We start from the raw sequence: 17,795 nt of genomic DNA, 5'->3' as shown, positions 1-17,795 counted from the left end.
GGTGGAGGTGTGAGGCGCTATCCTGGTGCCCAGGCATCTTTACTTGGTCACAAGTGGTTAATAGCCAGCTGCAAAATATGCCTGGCTAATTTTGAACATTGCCTGCAGCAGATGAATAACTTACAATGAAATATTGTAAAGTTTTATCTGCCTGTTTGCCAACATCATAATTCTGTTTGAAAGGACCACTTTAGAAAAATAAAGAGCTATACATACTTTTGAGGATCAGGCTATATCCAAACCCTTATGAGCTCAGTTAAGTGAGAGAAATTGAGGGTTCTTTCAAAAACTTACCATACATGATATAAATGTGGAGACTAGTTTTTAATTTGATATAATATTTGTATCCCGCTTTTCCATCAACAAATGTTGAGCTCAAAGTGGCTCACAATAATCACAATAGCATTTTAAAAACCAACATTGTGGTCACTAATATCAAACACAATAGTGTATAAATAAACAAAGAAAAACAAATTCATCAAAATAATAGAATTCAATAAAGTAAAAGTAACTCCTGGTACTGCAAGGCTACATGGAGCCTTACTCCAGAATAAGCTGATCTACCTGGGCTTTCCAACTTCTGCATTCCCCACAAGACCTTTTTAGTGTTTTTTGAGTTTCCATGAGGACTTCTGCTTACACTATGGAATTTCCCCTCCCTCTCTTCTCCTTCTCCCCCCATCTGCTCTAGAGGACTGGTGTTTGATGGACTTGGATCCAGTGCCTGTAATACCCTTCAGCATGTACAAAGTAGGATTTCCCCTTTTTCTAACAGCATCCCTCCCGCAACATACTGCAAACTGCTTATGAAGGTTGATTAATTTGCTAACAAAAATGTGTTTGCGAGTACATGTATGTAAGATACAGTTTAAGAAATATACTCTTAATGTTTTTAAAAAGGTTGCTGAGCATCTCATAATACATCATTGGAATTTTTATTTCTCTTTTTTCCATTGTTTTTAAACACTTTATATAATAAAGTGTCTTCTCGTGCCTTGTTTTTGCTGTGAAGGTAGTGTTCCCCAGCAGTCAATGTTGAATTTTCTTTGGAGCCAGGTTGAAGGCTCTTTGGGATGGAGCATAGTGGTGCTTTTCAATGTTTTATTTAGATCTTTGAGTGCCATAACAAGGCAACATGGGGTGAAGGAACTTTATAACTTTTCCCAGTACTGACAGAATACATAAAAGGGAAGTAGGATTGAAAGCTTTCTTTATGGTTGTGTCCTTGATTAATAAAATCATAAGGATCAGAAAAGATAAACTAGTGCTGTCTGTTTCTTCTGCACTGGAACTGGAGGAAAGGTTGTTTGGGTTGTAACAGTGATTAGCTCCCTTCTCCCTCAGTAAGTGAGCATTGCACTTTGTGGAAGTGTATTGCGGACTTAGAAACTTTTGGGGAAGTTTTAGTTTGGTTTGAATTTTAGAATCAAATGCAACTGATTAAAGGGGTAGTACACTATGCATTTTGAAGGGAGAATCCATAGTTTCTGCATGGTGCTTAAACATCTGATTTGAGTCTCTTTGTATTGTTCTTGGAATTGATCTAACCATATTATAATTAGTTTTACTGTAACCTTAGGCTGAGCTCAGCTTATATTGGGATGTGTAATGTATGGTCAGAGAGAAAAACCCTCCCTTTGTGGTAGGATTGGGGGCTTGACATCCATAATTTTTTTTGCTCGCTACAAATTGTAGACTTGAGTGAAAAAAAATGGATCACTGATGAGAGTGGTTTATTTGTTTTCTACTATAAAACTTGTTGCTGATTAAAGTGTGTTTAATTCATAATTAGTATGAAAGTATGGCCATATGTAGAATAGGGTTTTTCCATTGCCTTGCAACTCCCAAAAACGTTGAAAGATTTTATTTCTGGAAGCTTTGAAAATATTAGTTGTGATAATGATTGGCTTTCGGGGGTTTTAAATGCATCGTTGTTTTCCACCCTTTGCTTCTTTTAGAGACAGGGCTGGATAAAAATCATTTAATCTTCATAATAAAAGTCTCTCCTGAGAATTGGGGCCTCTCAGGAAAGGCTTATTTAGGATGTGTTTGTTTGCTGAAAATGACAGAAATCAGGCTGGGCCCACTAAGTTTACGTCTTTCTTCATAGCAGTATCATTTTAGTTCTAATGAAGATGATGCTTTGAAAACATATGATCGGTCAACTGGCTTATTTTTTGACTTGTCACACAAATACACAAGTCTAGTGATGGTTATAGTGTTTTTTATTACTGGATTATATGGAAAATAAATTCTTCATTTGCAGCTTGTAATGGAATTTAAGCCATTTTGAATATCTTGTGGGGCAGAGCTTCATAAGTACAATTCAAGTCAACAATGTATGTGCATGTTGTACAACTAACAGTGATGTACAGAAAATTTTTCAGACCTTTATTTTTTTGCAGAGTTTTATCATTAGCGTATGTTAATTGGTAACAACAAGTGGATGCTAGTTGCAGATGCAGTATTAGACATGCAGTATTAGACATGAAACTGTCAGTTTCAAAGTTTTTAGCTTTGTTTACTGACTGCAAGTAAAATAAACTTGCTAAATTAGATAACTTGGGGGGCATCACAAATGCAAACTGGAATTTCCCCCCCAAATCCCCACAGTACTAGTAATTACAGTCATACCTCATGTTACGTTTGCTTCAGGTTACGTGTTTTTGGGTTGCAGACCATGGGAAACGCGGAAGTACCGGAACGGGTTACTTCTGGGTTTCGCCGCATGCGTAGAAGTGCTAAATCGCACTTCGTGCATGCGCTGAAGCGCCAAATGACACCTGCGCAGACACAACACTTCAGCTTGCGAACGCTGTGGGTTGTGAACGTGCTTCTGTCACGGATTATGTCCGCAACCCGAGGTTCCACTGTATATTATAATTATTTTTAAATGGTGGTTTCTCTTCTCCAGATTGGTACACTGTAGACACATGAAGCTGAGTTTAGTTTAGTTCCTGGCTCCATATCCCTCTAGTTCTTATATTTTTGACCCAAGAGAATTATTATATGCAGTAGACCATAGTTTATTTTACAGTATAGCTTCTTATTAAGGCTTCTCATATTGCTCTGTTTCAAACCTTTGTGGGAGCTGGGCAAAGAACTGGGAACTAGTAAGCAGGCACGATCATAAACTTGTGGTAGAGACTATAGAGAAAAAGGATATGGTAAATGCAGAACTATATTGAGTTGCAATGCGGAAAAAGGATTTGATTCCCAAAAAACTTTTACATTGAAATAATGGATCTAAGGCTGCAATCCTGAACACTGTTACTGGTGAGCAAATCTCATTGAAGTCAGTAGGATGTACTTCTAGGTTAAACTGGCTGTGGATTGTTCTGTATTCAGTAGAGGTCCTTGAGCATTAAAATGGTTCGCCACTATAAGTGATCCCTGATGGTTTGGCATTTACCATGGCTAATCTGGATAACTGGCATTCCAAAAAAAGGTAATCAAAATGAAAGTATTAAATGTCCAATATTTACTAAAGAGGTCACCATCTGAAATGAATCACCAGGACTAAGTTTCAGTGGGTTTACTCTGAGTAAAAATTAGTCAACTGTTTTGGTATGTTTGGTTTGATCACATAGCTAATACTCCTCATTATGGCCTGATGTCCAGATTGTTTTTATTTTTAATGGCATATCAACTATGGAATACATTGGTTTGCTGTGATACTTTTTTGTGTTAACACTACACTGATAATGATGACTGAAGAAGGGTCATAGCCTTGCATGCAGGAGGTCCCAGGTTCAATCACCAGCACTTCCAGGAAGAGCTTAGAGCCCTCAGTTTGAAAACCTGGGGAGCTGGTAGGGGTCATTGTAGAGAGTACTGAGCTAGATAGACCAATGATCTGTCTCTGTATAAGGCAGCTTCCAGTATTCATATGGAGCATCAATGTTGGTAATTCAGGATATGGTAGCGTAGAACTTTAGATAGTGCTTTCCAGAGGTGAGGCCATGTTAGTCCCTTGAAGCAAAAACAAGCGCAGCTAACTCCCCATTTATGCACAGTCTGTTTGTGTGCGACCGCACATACACACGGTGCCTGGAACTCGAAAGTGGAACGTAGAAATGGAGAGCACCCTGGAGAGGAGTCCTGGCTTGTGAGGTGACCCTCCTCAGAACCTAAAGAGAACTTCTGTGTGAGCCAGAGCATTGTTGAGGCTGCTCAGCTGACGCACAGGGAAGCAGCAACTGCTTCTCTACCCCACACATTAGCTATTAGACAGGGAGGCTGAGCAGCATCAACAAGCCCCACTGCCCCTTGGGCTCTGGGGTAGGTCTCTTTGCAGGCCACTAGGACTCTCCAGGGTGCTCCCAATATATGTGATTTCACTTAGACTCTGGCTACTTGGCACAGTGCTGCAGAGATGTTGCTTTGAGCTAGATGTGTCTAGATAAGAAATTGTCCCTACTTTAGTACTAGCACCTTTATAAATTATATAAATATAGAAACAATGAAAATATCAGCTATTCTAGAATAGAAATAAAATGAGCTTGCGTTACCTACGCTGGAATCCAGTGTTGTTAGAAATAGTGATGGGAAATCTCTGTTAAGAAGAGAGGGAAGGAGGAGAAAGCAAGGAGTGATTATTCCTGAAGCCTGTTCCTGATTTCAGCTGAGCCCATTATTACAATTACACTAATATCTACAGTGGACGCTCGGGTTGCAAACGTGATCCGTGTGTGTCTGCTCACACGTGGGTTGCGATTCGGCACTTTTGTGCACGTGCAAAGAGCGATTCGGCACTTTTGCGAATGCACAACTGCCAAAACCCGGAAGTAACCCGTTCCAGTACTTCTGGGTTTCGGCAGTCCGTAACCCAAAAAAAAGCAAGCTGAAGCATCTGTAACCCGAGGTATGACTGTATATGGTTTTCTTCAGAAAGTTTGCAGATGGGGGTTTATCCTAGTAACCTTAAGTGATGTGTGCTAACTTTCTCTTCAAGTGTTTTTCTTTCAGTTGAATTATTGAAAATATTGTCTGCTAGGGATCATTGAGAAAGGGATGGAAATTACAACACATATGTATGCCTTTATACAAAATTATAGTGTAAGCATGTTTGGAATACTGTGTACAGTTCCGGTTGCCGAATTTCAAGAAGGTGTTGAAAGGGGCAGACAAAGTTATCAGCAGAGTGGAGCAACTAACCTATGGGCCTTAATACTTTAGAGAAAGTGGGAATATGATTGAGATTTATAGAATTATGTATGGAATGGAGAAAGTGGATAGAGTATTCATTACAATTCGTTATATATTGCCTTTCAAGATACAGATCCTTCTAAGGTGACTTGTAAGTTACATTAAAGTACCTTTTTAGAAATCACAGAAAGCAATATCTGCATGTAAAAAGTTGTCGGAATCTTTCTCACAGGGCAGGTAGACTAGCTGTATATGTGTAAAGGTGAGAGGGCGGTTCATAGCTAAGCTACCTTGAGCTCAGTCTTCTTTGCCTCTCCACTGGTATCTATCACAGGGCAGTTGAAGTGCATGGTCCTGTGAGTAGTGGAGCAAAAGTCCCATCTTGTGTCATGCCTTAAGATAGTCTTCATCTGCCTTTCTCTTTTACCTACAATATTTCCCACAGAGCAGTTGATACTAGAATTTTCTTCATCAGTAAACACTAGTTCATCCAGTGACTGACTGGTGAGAGAAGTGGGACATACAAAAGTACAGTATTTTTTCTTGTATAACATGCCCCCATGTATAACCCTATTTTTTTCTTTTGGACTACAAAAAAGGGGGGATTGTCCAAAGTTGTAGAGCTTGGGGGGGGGGATTGCCCATAGTTGTAGAGCTTGGGGGGGGTCACCACCATCCGCCACTGCAAATAGTACACATCACCGACGACTCCTTCTCACTGCCCTTAAACCCTTTCATTTTATGTATCTTCACAGTTAGATATTCTAAGATTATAATATTTTTTCATTTTTTTTTCCTCCATTGGTTCACCCCTAGCTCTTCTGCATTTTTCCAGTTACCCACTATAATCTGTCTGGCTGTAATTACCATCAATTTTACCCATTTACATTCCTCTTTTGTTTCTAACTTGGTGCTACTCAGGCTAATAAGAACCATTAATTTAAATATTTCCACCTTCCTACTCACAATTCCCGATATTTCTATACCAATCTGTTTCCAGAATTCATTAACTAACAGACAGTCCTACCACATATGACTGTACGTTCACATCACTCCACTTTTCCTCCAACAATTCTTACTTCCAGATTTTGTAATATGATATAACCTTACAGGTGTGTAATACCATTTTTGTACCAACTTCAACCCTTGTTCCTGGATTACCCTAGAGGTCGTAACAAAGGGTGGTTGCCGAAAGATTCTTTCCCAATCTTCATCTAAAATCTGTTCCTGAATATCTAGCTTCCAGTGTTATTTCAAACTTTCCTTTCTCTTTGTCTAATAACACGTTATAAAATTCTGAAACTATTCTAGCCCTATCTGTCCTATATCCTTTCACTAATTCTTCGAAGGGTGTAATAATTCCTAATAATAATTTAGCAGAGAGGAAATTTGTCTTTTCCGTAACCAATGAATCTTATTCCAAGTACCACAATCCTGTTCCATCGTACCTTCTGTTCCCCAGCTCTTCTCCATCTCCTCAGTTGTGATCTCCTTTAATTTATCCCCTACCTCCTTTGGGATGAGCTCCCTTAACAGGGCCATTTTATCATAATACCACATTTTGGTAAGGGGAGAGAGGCCAGGAAAAAGCTCCCTTCTCCGCTTCTCCCATACCCAAATGGACCCCGTAAATGTTAATATTTTATCTACTTCCCTTTTCCTTTTCCTCCTATCGAATATTCTTATTTTCCCTCCTACTACTTCCAAATTCTCCCGCTCATCCGGGATGACTGCTAGTCATGAGAGTTAACTACTACCTCCAGGTTCAGAGGAAGCGTGCCTACTAATACCAGTTTTTGGGGAGCAGTGCAGGAGAGGATTACTCCCCTTGTGTTCTGTTTGTAGACAAGGCATATGGGTGATCTCTGGGGAACCAGGATGCAGGATTAGATAGGCTGAGTGCCAGTCGCTGGAAACTGAGGAGGGGGAAGTGTTCTTGTATTCAGTTCCTGCAGGTTTCCCACAGGCATCAGGTTGGCCACTGTGAGAACAGGATGCTGGACTACATGGGCCATTGGCCTGATCCAGCTTGGTACTCTGATGTTCTAAGCCTTCATGTTTTTCTAAACAGTTTGCAGTTACAGTGTGATCACATCTTACACAGGGGTTATGTTCTGGGGATGGCGTGTATACACAAAAATGGGTGTACTCAAACTGCCTCCTTGAAACCATATCTGTGTGAACACAGAAAGGGCCTTGTCCCCCAAGTGGAAATGACACAGAAAGTGCTTTTAAGCTCTCGTGTCTTGTTTGCATTTAACTTACAGAATTTCAACCAGATGACCTTCAATTACATATGGTTGAAATTGCATGAGTGAAATGTATACAGCATGCAATGGTACTGTGCAACTGAGTCTGCAGTCACTGTACAAAGTAGTTCAGTTTAATTCCATATAGTCGTCAAAGAGCTCAATATAAAGGACCACACTCTTGTACTGTGTTCACTAATCTGGAAGGTTTGCTTATTTACCATAGTTTAATTACTCTGATTATGAACAAAGCAGAGTTGTTGAATATTGTTAAGAGGTTGTTAAACCAATTTAAGTAACTACGTTTTTATAGTATAGAAACAGCTGAACATGTGCCCAAGTAAACACTTTCATTTTTTGTATTATTATTTTTTACTGCAATGAATGGATTTGTTGATGTTGCATCTCTTAATTTTGTCTTACTTACCTTTATTAGTCCAGTTACAACCCAGGGATCACAACAGACACAGCAACCACAGAAGCATTATGGCATTACCTCACCTATCAGTTTAGCTGCCCCCAAGGAGATTGACTGTGTTCTTACTCAGAAATTAATTGAAACCCTAAAACCCTTTGGTGTCTTTGAAGAGGAGGAGGAACTGCAACGCAGGTAAATAAGACATTTATTGATACATAATATACTGTGGAGAGGTGACAATCCATACTGGGGTTATGGAATCACAAAACATTGAAAATAGATCTTCAAATTATTTCAGGTCCCAGTAATAGAAATGCTATACAATTCTGAACAATAGCTCGATGTTCCATTAAAGTGTGTCTTTTAATTTGTTCATGAATCCAAGTTTCTGGAATGTCTAGTGTTCATTGATGGGTTATTGTTGCAGCATAGTTGTTTCTGCACAGCCAGCTCCCATGTCATGCTGGTAACATCCAGGAATTGCATAGCACAGGTGAATGACATGATTACCTTCTTTGTCAGCAATGTGTCAATAACACAATAATCTATTCTAAGCTGTATGCAGTGTGAAGGGGGAATTGCATTAATTTTTGTAAAGCACTCCTGAAATGTTTTAGTTTTACTTACTGCTTGGAACCTCCCTTTCCTTCCTGTGGAAATCCCTAAGGCACTTACAAAACGGAGGGGGGATTTGTACTCACAAATATTGGTGTGAGAGGGTATCATAGAAATAGTAGTACATAATATTTTCAACAAGTGGGACTGCAACAGAATGATGCAGCATATCGTCCCTCCTGAAAGCAGTGCTCCTGTTCTGAGTTCCAGTCAACCATTACCCCTAAACCAAGGACATTCCACCTTTCTTCTCCACATGCCCCTTCTTCTCTCTCTCCCTCCCATTTACTGTTCCATGTTTAATTTCCTTCAGACACTCTACATTCTGTGGTGACTTAGCATGTTTAGTCCTCATTGGGTTGTTGAAAAAGGGTGGCCCTGTCATTTCCCCCTATATATATTGTACTTCCGAAAGTCTCAAATACCCAAGTGTGCTTTTATTTCCCTCTTGTTTCTCAGTGTCACATTTTGGTTACAATTCTAACAGCGTTCACCACCTGAGTTTACTAGTAAAAGAAATAATAGACAACTATTGACTTGGGAATGGGAAAGAATAGAGCATTAAAAATGATGCAGTTGTGTGAAATTTTATAAATGAAATCTTAACTGTATCCAGTAATTTTGGTTTGGGGGTTCTTGTATGCTCTTCTCACTCAGTAGCAGTTACAAAATTGGGGAAATGCTGAGTATTTATCAAAATTCCAGATAGGTGTTTTATCTTTATAGTAAAGATAAAATACTGCAAGACTTTGAGCTGTATAAGGTGCTGAATTTTGCTGCTTATGTTAATGTTTGGAGGAAGGCATTATTTTGTGAACAGACCATATCAGATATGTCCCGTCCCTGTCATTGTCCCCTCCTGCCCACTCTGCCAGCATATGATGGGGTAGAAAAGGAAGCCTTAGTAATTTGGATCCCTTGTCTTCCAAATACTATTTGGCCAGTATTGTAGCTTACTCTAGCCACTGAGCTTGTGTAGGCAGTGCCTTTAGCTTCTTGGATTTGTGCATGGAACCCGGCTATAAAAGTAGGTGCCAAATATTCCACGGATGAAAATACTTTCCTCCAAATATCTATTAAATTATAATTTGAAATAGTGGTTTAATTGATAAAGTTTTGAAAGACCTGGTTCAAATACTAGCTCAACTATGACACACTTCCTTGGGCCACTTATCTCAGCTAATCTGCTTTGCAGGTACAATGCCAAAAGGCCCCTGTTATTGTGTCTTTAACTCAGTTTGTTCTGCATCTGTTAGCTGCTGGTGGTTATCTCCATTTCTTGGAAAGCTTCACTGGTGGGTTTCTGCAGCTCAAGCTGCTGTGAAAGGCACAAGAGCAGGTTAGCCCATTTTTTTCTGGTTGCCATCCTTGTTGGGCAGCTGCTGTGAGGAATATGTGTGATCATGTATGCCTCACCCTATTCCTTTGAGAAATGGTGGGATATAAATTAAATAAAATCAGTAATTTCTGGACTAGCTTTGACAAATTACTTGAAACATTCTCCTCCTCTGCTACACTCTGAGTTCCCTTTTCTGTGATAGGGAGTTTAAGTGCCTTAACCCAATTTCTTCATTGTGTGTAATTTATGAATGTGTTCCATCAACAGAATTCTAATTTTGGGGAAACTAAATAACCTAGTAAAGGAATGGATACGGGAAATCAGTGAAATTAAGGTATGAATTTCTTTATTCATGCAGATGTACATTAAGACTTGTATCTTTAGCTACAGCAGAATGTTAAAGCCACTGCATTTGGCATTTAGCAATTGACATCAGTGGGAGAAAGATTATTTTATTTGTGATCCTTTAACACAGTCTTGCATACATCGATACTTAGCTGTTAAGCAGCGAAATATGATGTTTAATTAGATTTGTAGAATATGCAGTTTAATGAGTGTCTGCTGCATCAAGCTTAAGCAACTGACTGTTTCTGTTGATAAAACTAGCAGGATGCTATTGCAAATGGTGTGACAGCAAATTCTCATAGTGGCTTAGCAGTGATAACTAGCTAACTTTTTGCCCTTACCTCTTATCAGTGTGCCACAACGGAAATAAGCTCCTATCAGTAAGCTTGAAGCCAGCGTGTAGAGTTTGAAGTGTGCTGCTATTTCACTGGTTCTGCATTGCTTATAAAAATTCAAATCCTGTGTTTGCTTCCTTTTAGAATCTTCCACAGTCTGTAATAGAAAACGTTGGAGGGAAAATTTTTACATTTGGATCATATAGATTAGGTGTACATACAAAAGGTAATGTGTCCCTAATATGTCCCTAATATTTTATACATTTATAAAATATGTTTGCTTAGTGCCTAGTTGGTAGCCAATAGAAGTATAAAAATCCACTAAAGAGCCTATAAAACCCTTTACGATTCTGCTGCAAGTGACATCAATGACTTGCTTGGACAGGAGACTTGCCCTCACACAAACATGTGATTAGGAAAGGATGATGGCTAAGGGCTATACCATAGCAATCATAGCAACAACTGGTTTCTGTGACTAGCCGTACCTCCAAAGCACAACGGTCCCATAGGTAGTTCTGTCTACACCATTTAATGTGATTCCATTAAAATTAATTATTTTAATGTGATTACATTGAAATAAATTATGGTTTTGCACCACCACAGTTCAGTAGAATGCCACTCCTGAAATGCAGTCCTAGGACAGCAAAAGGAGCTCACCTTAAGATGAGGGAATGTTCCTCACAGTTGGACACATTTTGATAGCAACTCATTTGTGTTTGTGGGGGGCTACTATAAGTGCTGGTATAATATTAGATAGGTTTTTAAAATGAACTTAGAATGAATTAAATTCTGATTAAATATTAAAAGCCTCTGCAGACACACAGAAACTGTTAGGATCGGATGCTAAAATAAAAGCATGCTGGGACCTGACACTTGATGGTGGCAGGGTAGGTGTTGGTATTAATGCAACAGAGCTCTCTGTCTGCCCTTCCACAGCACACCTGTGCCTTGAAAGGCAATGAGATTAAAAGTATATTTCTGCCTTGTGTAGTTCAGGCCAATCAGAACTACAGAGGATGGTACGGTCCTTCAGTATACCGTATTTTTCGCCCTATAGGGCGCACTGGCCCATAGGGCGCACCGCGTTTTTTTGGGGGGGGGGAAATAAATTTATTTAAAAATTATCCTCCCCCACAGCTGTGGGGCTGGGGCGGGGGAAGCCTGAGCTTCCCACGACCCCAGCCCCCAGAACAGGCTGCTATCCATAAGCCCAGCGGGAACTCCCGCCGGGCTCAGAAGGCTTGCAGACATCTGTGCGAAGCTGCTGCCCGCAAGCCTTGGGAGCCTGCATTCGCCCCATAGGACGCACACACATTTCCCCTTCATTTTTGGAGGGGAAAAAGTACGTCCTATACGGTGAAAAATACAGTATGTTATTGTTTGTCAGGAGTAGAGTTGGGGCTGCCTTTTCTTGGTGGCCATTGTATACTTTATGTAATCTTTAGTTGTCTGGTACACTAATGAATTTATTTGCATTCATGTTTAATGCAATATGGTCTAATTGCCACTCCATAATAAAGATAGCCTCAACCAGTGTCTGCTGCAAGCAGGTAATAAATTAAGAGTGAGGAGATATGAGAGTTTTTAACTCGCATGCTGTGCTACCTCTGGTATAGATAAGAAGCCTAGTATTGAAGCTCCGTTTTAGTTTCATGTAAACTATTGAAAGTTGTGAACTGTATTTGCTTATATTGAAAAAAACACTGCTGCTTTCCAAAAGTAGCTCCAGTGCAAAACAATAAGTCAACTAAGTTAAATTGAGCCTTGTTTTAACTTTTATTTCCACTATCAATTATACCTTTGTAAGTTGAGGATCATACTTGTGGTGGTTGATTTCAAGTGGTAGATTTCTTGAAGTGGAAGTTGCTGTAGATACTGAGTGAAAGAATGTACAGTCGTACCTTGGTTGACGAATGGAATCCATTCTGGAAGTCTGTTTGACTTCTGAAATCATTCAAAAACCAAGGTGCGGCTTCTGATTGGCTGCAAAAGCTTCCTGCACTCAATCGGAAGCCGCATCGGACTTTGGGTTCCAAAGAATGTTCACAAACCGGAACACTCACTCCCAGGTTTGCAGCATTCGGGAGCCAAAAAGTTTGAGTCACAAGGCGTTCCTCAACCAAGGTATGACTGTATTTCAATATGATATTACCATTTTTAAGTACAGTATTTGAAAGAATCCTGTGCTGCAATAATTTCTGTTCAAAACGATACCATTGCTCTGTTGCCTCTTTTCTGGTAGGCTTTATGTGGTAACTAACTCTGTTTATTCACGCTTCTTTTAGGTGCTGATATTGATGCATTGTGTGTTGCACCAAGGCATGTTGACAGGAGTGATTTTTTCACCTCGTTTTATGAAAAACTGAAACTACAGGAAGAAGTAAAAGACCTACGGGTATGTGAATTACTCTGTACAGTGGTGCCCCGCAAGACGAATGCTTCGCAAGACGAAAAACCCGCTAGACGAAAGGGTTTTCCGTTTTTCGAGGCGCTTCGCAAGACGAATTTCCCTATGGGCTTGCTTCGCAAGACGAAAACGTCTTGCGAGTTTTTTTCCTTTCCCCCCTTTTTCTAAGCCGCTAATAGCCGCTAAGCCGCTAATAGGCATGCTTCGCAAGACGAAGAAACCGCTAGACGAAGAGACTCGCGGAACAGATTGTTTTCGTCTTGCGAGGCACCACTGTATAAAGAAAGACATAAGTCCCCAAAGCGTTACGATAATTGTACATTAAGAACTGAGTTGATTATAGGCTGTTTTAAATAAGCATAATGTTTCAGTGATGTTGGAAGGTTATTGTAATATCTATTTCTATATTTTTATATTTGAATCCAATTTCTGATAGAATTGCTTGCTGTTGTAAATTCTGGTTGATGTAGAATTAGAGTTGAATGGAATAAAAAAGCTATCCTAGCCAGGCCCTTAAATAGTTCCTGTTGAACATCAGGTATGAGTACTAGTCATTGTAAAATATTTATTTTTCAGGCTGTTGAAGAAGCATTTGTTCCTGTTATCAAACTGTGTTTTGATGGAATAGAGGTAAGAGTAATTAATACAGCTTTTGCACCACCATCTGTTCACATAGTCCACACTGAGGCCATCCTCACATGGAAGTTATTTGTATGAACAGTTGTTTCCTTCTAAGGGACATATACCTTGCAACAGTAACTTGTTTTTTAGTGACTGCTCAAAAAATGCTACTTTAGTCAGGGAAATTGTGGCATCCATTTCAGATTCTATTTCAGATATTATTATTGTGCAGCTTGAAGCAGTAGGATGCATAAAAATTGACCCCACGTGGAATAAAAATGTCCAGACGCATCCTCATATACAGTCCCCAGCACACACAGAAAGATGCTGCTGCCTGTAGCAGCTCGTTCACAGTTCATTGCAGTCCCAAAATGTTTGCTTCGGGTCTGTTGCCAAGCGTGAAGTGAGAGAATGTTACTGATTAAATGCTGATTAAATTCTTCCCGTTGCTGCACACTAAAATGCTCCCCAATTTGTCAACAATGTGTCTTACATGCTATGTAATACCTTTGTAAGAAAAAGATCATGCTGCAGTTAGCTGCTGCCTTTTGTGTTGCTGCTGCTGCTGCTGCTGCTGCTGCTGCTGCTGCTGCTGCTGCTGCTGCTGCTCCCCACCATTAGTCTCATGCATGCACAACAGGTCAAGGGAACTCCAGGGTTCAGGTGGGCAGCCTGGCCGAGTGAGCCGACAGGCAGGTGGTCAAGTAGAGCAAGTGAGCAGACCGGCTTTCACACACTCCCTGTTGTCACTATTACCGTGATAGAGGGTGAAAGTCTTTCTCTGCTTAGTCCACCGCCACCAGTAGGAAGCGTGCATTTCAAAATACATGACTGTTGGTGGCAGAGAATGGTGAAGGAGCGAAAGACTTTCCTCTTCTTTTCCCTTTTTTCTCTAAGTGATGAGAGCAGCAGGACCTTAGGATTTGGGTGAGCTGCTAGAGGAGGGGAAGTTTTGGGCAAGCAGTGAAGGGATGGGGATTGGGCAATGGTGGGAGTAATGGGTAGGCAAGGGTGGGGTTTGAAGGAGCTTGGAGCTTGGCAGGTGAAATGTAATTGGAAGGAGGGCAGCAGTCCTGAGTTCATTAATATGATGCAAACTTGTGTCCTTGGCAAATCCTTACTTTACTATGAGGGGTAAATGAGGATTCTTTTTCTTCTGTCTCATAATTAATTATAAAGCAGTGATGATGCAGCAGTTTAAATTTGCATCCAGTGTCCAGAGAAGCAGGTGTTCCTGAAATCACTGGCTATACAAACCGAGAAACTAAGTAGCACTGTCTCTACAAAGTACATTTTATGGACTTAAAAAAACCCAAAAACCAACAACAACAGTTCATAGACTTAATGACTAGCATAATAATGGAATGATAACATACTTCCCTTCTTTGTTCTTGCTTATTTTAGATTGATATATTGTTTGCCCGATTAGCACTTCAGACTATTCCTGAAGACCTAGACCTTCGAGATGATAGTCTTCTTAAAAATTTAGACATTAGATGCATACGAAGTCTTAATGGTAAGTTATTTTATTTGGTATTTTTTTATAATTGAGAAGATAGCTTTTTTGAAACTTCATACAAATATCTTCTGTGGCAACAGAAGATACTGCATATTTCAGTATTGCATAATAGTTGTTCAGCATACATTGATTAAAAGTGTAATAATTGTTAAAGTGGCTGTCAAAACACTGTTTAGAGGTAGTTTTAATGACATTGTTGCACACTGCAAGAATCTGAATTCTGCTGACCTTCCTTTGCAAAGATAATTAATTAGTCTGTTCAATGTTAACCATAGACAGAATTAAGGTTGATTGATGTAAAAGTGTGTGTGTGTTTTCCCATTCCTTAATATGGCTTGAGGCAAACATACATATCAATCTATGCAATTTCAGCTCTTAATTTTGTTCAGTTACAAAGTATATGAATTTGTGTTTAAATTAGACAGTTCATTTAATCTGTTTGGGTTGTATCTAAGAGTTGTCACTCAGCTGTCAGAGAAATTGAGAGGAAAGCAATCTTGGGGATCCCCTGCACGCCCCTATTATTATATCTGTGTCCCTCCCGGTTCCACTGATGGAAGCCTTATTGTCAGCTAAGCATAACGGCTAGATATAACCCTGTGTATCCCAGTCCCACAAACAATTTGAGATAACATAACGTAGTGCAATAATTTGCAATGGGAGTCAAGCAAGGGCTTAACAAAGGCATAAATTCTCATTGATATGGAATGGTGGAGGTGCTGTAACTATGCCTTACTGTGACAATTGTATATGCTGAATTACCATCTTTCAGGTTATAGTATAGCACAATATTATATTGTGATTTTATGTTTTTGTTGTGCTTGTTGAAGAGAGAACCTTTATTGTGCATAGCTTTGTATTGGTTAGGCTAAGAAATAATTAGGCTAAAAAAGACCCCTCTTCTGAAAAATCAAAGTAATCCCAAAACTCTCCAGTTTTGTCTAATGTCTTTTCTTTAATATTCATGATGGAAAAATGGTTTCTGTTTTCTAGGTTGCAGAGTAACCGATGAAATTCTCCATCTAGTACCAAATATTGACAATTTCAGATTAACACTGAGAGCTATCAAACTATGGGCTAAACGTAAGTGGGGTTTTACAAAATGGATTTTTTTTAAAATGCTTATTTCCAGTTGAATGAAAGTGACTAAAGTTGTCTTGTCTTTTATCTCTACAACAACAGGGCACAACATCTATTCCAATATACTAGGTTTCCTTGGTGGAGTTTCCTGGGCTATGCTAGTAGCAAGAACTTGCCAGCTTTATCCAAATGCAATAGCATCAACTCTTGTACATAAATTTTTCTTGGTATTTTCTAAATGGTATGTCTTTTTAGATTACACTAAAATAAAATTTATTATAGACCCTGAATTTTAGTGTTGTTTCTATGACATTCCTTCAGATGGTATCAGGTTAACAAGTGTACTCATAGGAATATTAATCACCCTTCCGAGAAATTGCAAGACACTTGTCAGGTTTTATTTTATAGTCCTCTGTGCAAAACATCTACTTACATTATGTGAGGCACTTAAACACATGAGCTCTTGTGGAGCTCTGGCCTTTTGGTGTGGCTCTATCCATTTTAGGGCTAATTGAGCAAAGGGTCACAGACGGCATTCATACCTAGTCTGAACGGGTTGGTGTGTTAAAATGGGAACTCTTTAAGGTGAACAGCATTTGCCAGTTCATGTATGATGTGATTGTGCTACATGTTTAGGGGAATATTTGGGATAAGTGAACTGCCTGTCTTCTAAAGCACAAAAAATATTTTGCATAACTGGAATTATTTCCATATACAAGAATTAACAAATTTCTGCATGTGCTCTCATATAGAGATGAGATTTCAAATTAAAAGTGCAGAGTTCATTGCACAACACATGCTAGCTGCCCATAATCTGAAACCTTCTTGGAACCTTTGAAGATTTGATTTTTCTAATCTTAATTTGCTGAATTGGATTGATAGTAGCACCTTGGCTCATGTGCTGCTGCTGCATGATTTCTCTACGAAAAACTGATATGTTAGGGGGAGCTGTGCCTGTAAGAATACTAAATTTAAAATGTACATTGCACCGATGCACTATTGGTACACAAGGTTTCAATAAATAATCTGGTTGTTTAACCTGTTCCAAATACTTCTAAGGCCTAAGACAAATGGGTAGCATAGTGTGTGTGGAGTATAATCTAGAGTGGCACTTCAAACTTGCAATAAGGTTAGCTTCTTAAAAAGAATAACTTTTTATGGACAGAATAGCTGACGCATTGAAGATACCGTTTTTTTAAAAAAATACTTCCTATCAGTCCTAGGATCAGTTTGCGCATAACACCAGTGTCCAAGTAGCAGGGGGTTTCTTAAGCAAAGACACAATTTATAGGGAGACATTCTACATGCATTTGCCAAATTATGTGGCGTGTCCATACTATTGGTATCTTGCTGCTGTCTGTTGTTACCCATCCTGGACATGAGGAATGAGATGGATTCCAAATGTTAAAATAATGCTCCCCATAAATATTTCTAGCATAACAATAGCCCTAAAGAAGTGTGCTCTAAAGGTGTATCCATTTGAAGATGAATGGCTAAAAACCAAACCTTAAGCATTTGTCAGTTAAGTGCTATGAAAGTTGTTTGGATTGAAGGGAATAAAACAAAATCCATTCCTTAAGAAAGCTGGTTAGGCAGTTTTCTTTGAAAAAAGCTTCGTCTGATGCTGCGTCTGGTGTATAAAATGAAGGCTCACATTCAAACATGCTTGCTTGTTGTTATAAATAAGTGCTTTTCTTACTCAGTGCTACAATCTCTCTA

General features: G+C 39.3%; 1 protein-coding gene and 1 long non-coding RNA gene across 4 annotated transcripts in view; one reads left to right on the top strand and one right to left on the bottom strand.

Moving 5' to 3' along the window:
• LOC309345609 overlaps positions 1–17,795 on the bottom strand; it is a 248,536-nt gene that overhangs the window by 3,883 nt on the left and 226,858 nt on the right. The gene's annotated exons all lie outside the window — the stretch shown is intronic.
• The window catches only part of PAPOLA (poly(A) polymerase alpha), a 42,540-nt gene that overhangs the window by 2,321 nt on the left and 22,424 nt on the right, over positions 1–17,795 (top strand). For all 3 annotated transcript variants that reach the window (XM_081860836.1, XM_081860835.1, XM_081860837.1), the window contains exons 2-9: positions 7,834–8,007; positions 10,037–10,103; positions 10,594–10,675; positions 12,735–12,844; positions 13,433–13,486; positions 14,882–14,993; positions 15,990–16,079; positions 16,179–16,317. In XM_081860836.1, coding sequence (XP_081716962.1) covers positions 7,834–8,007; positions 10,037–10,103; positions 10,594–10,675; positions 12,735–12,844; positions 13,433–13,486; positions 14,882–14,993; positions 15,990–16,079; positions 16,179–16,317 — 828 coding nt within the window. The remainder of the gene's footprint in view (positions 1–7,833; positions 8,008–10,036; positions 10,104–10,593; positions 10,676–12,734; positions 12,845–13,432; positions 13,487–14,881; positions 14,994–15,989; positions 16,080–16,178; positions 16,318–17,795) is intronic.

This window comes from Podarcis erhardii (assembly GCF_964252035.2).
Source record: "Podarcis erhardii genome assembly, chromosome: 1".
In the NCBI taxonomy this organism is placed as follows: Eukaryota; Metazoa; Chordata; class Lepidosauria; order Squamata; family Lacertidae; genus Podarcis; species Podarcis erhardii.
The sequence above is the reverse complement of the archived record's forward strand: the minus strand, read 5'-3'. Positions and strand labels throughout refer to the sequence as shown.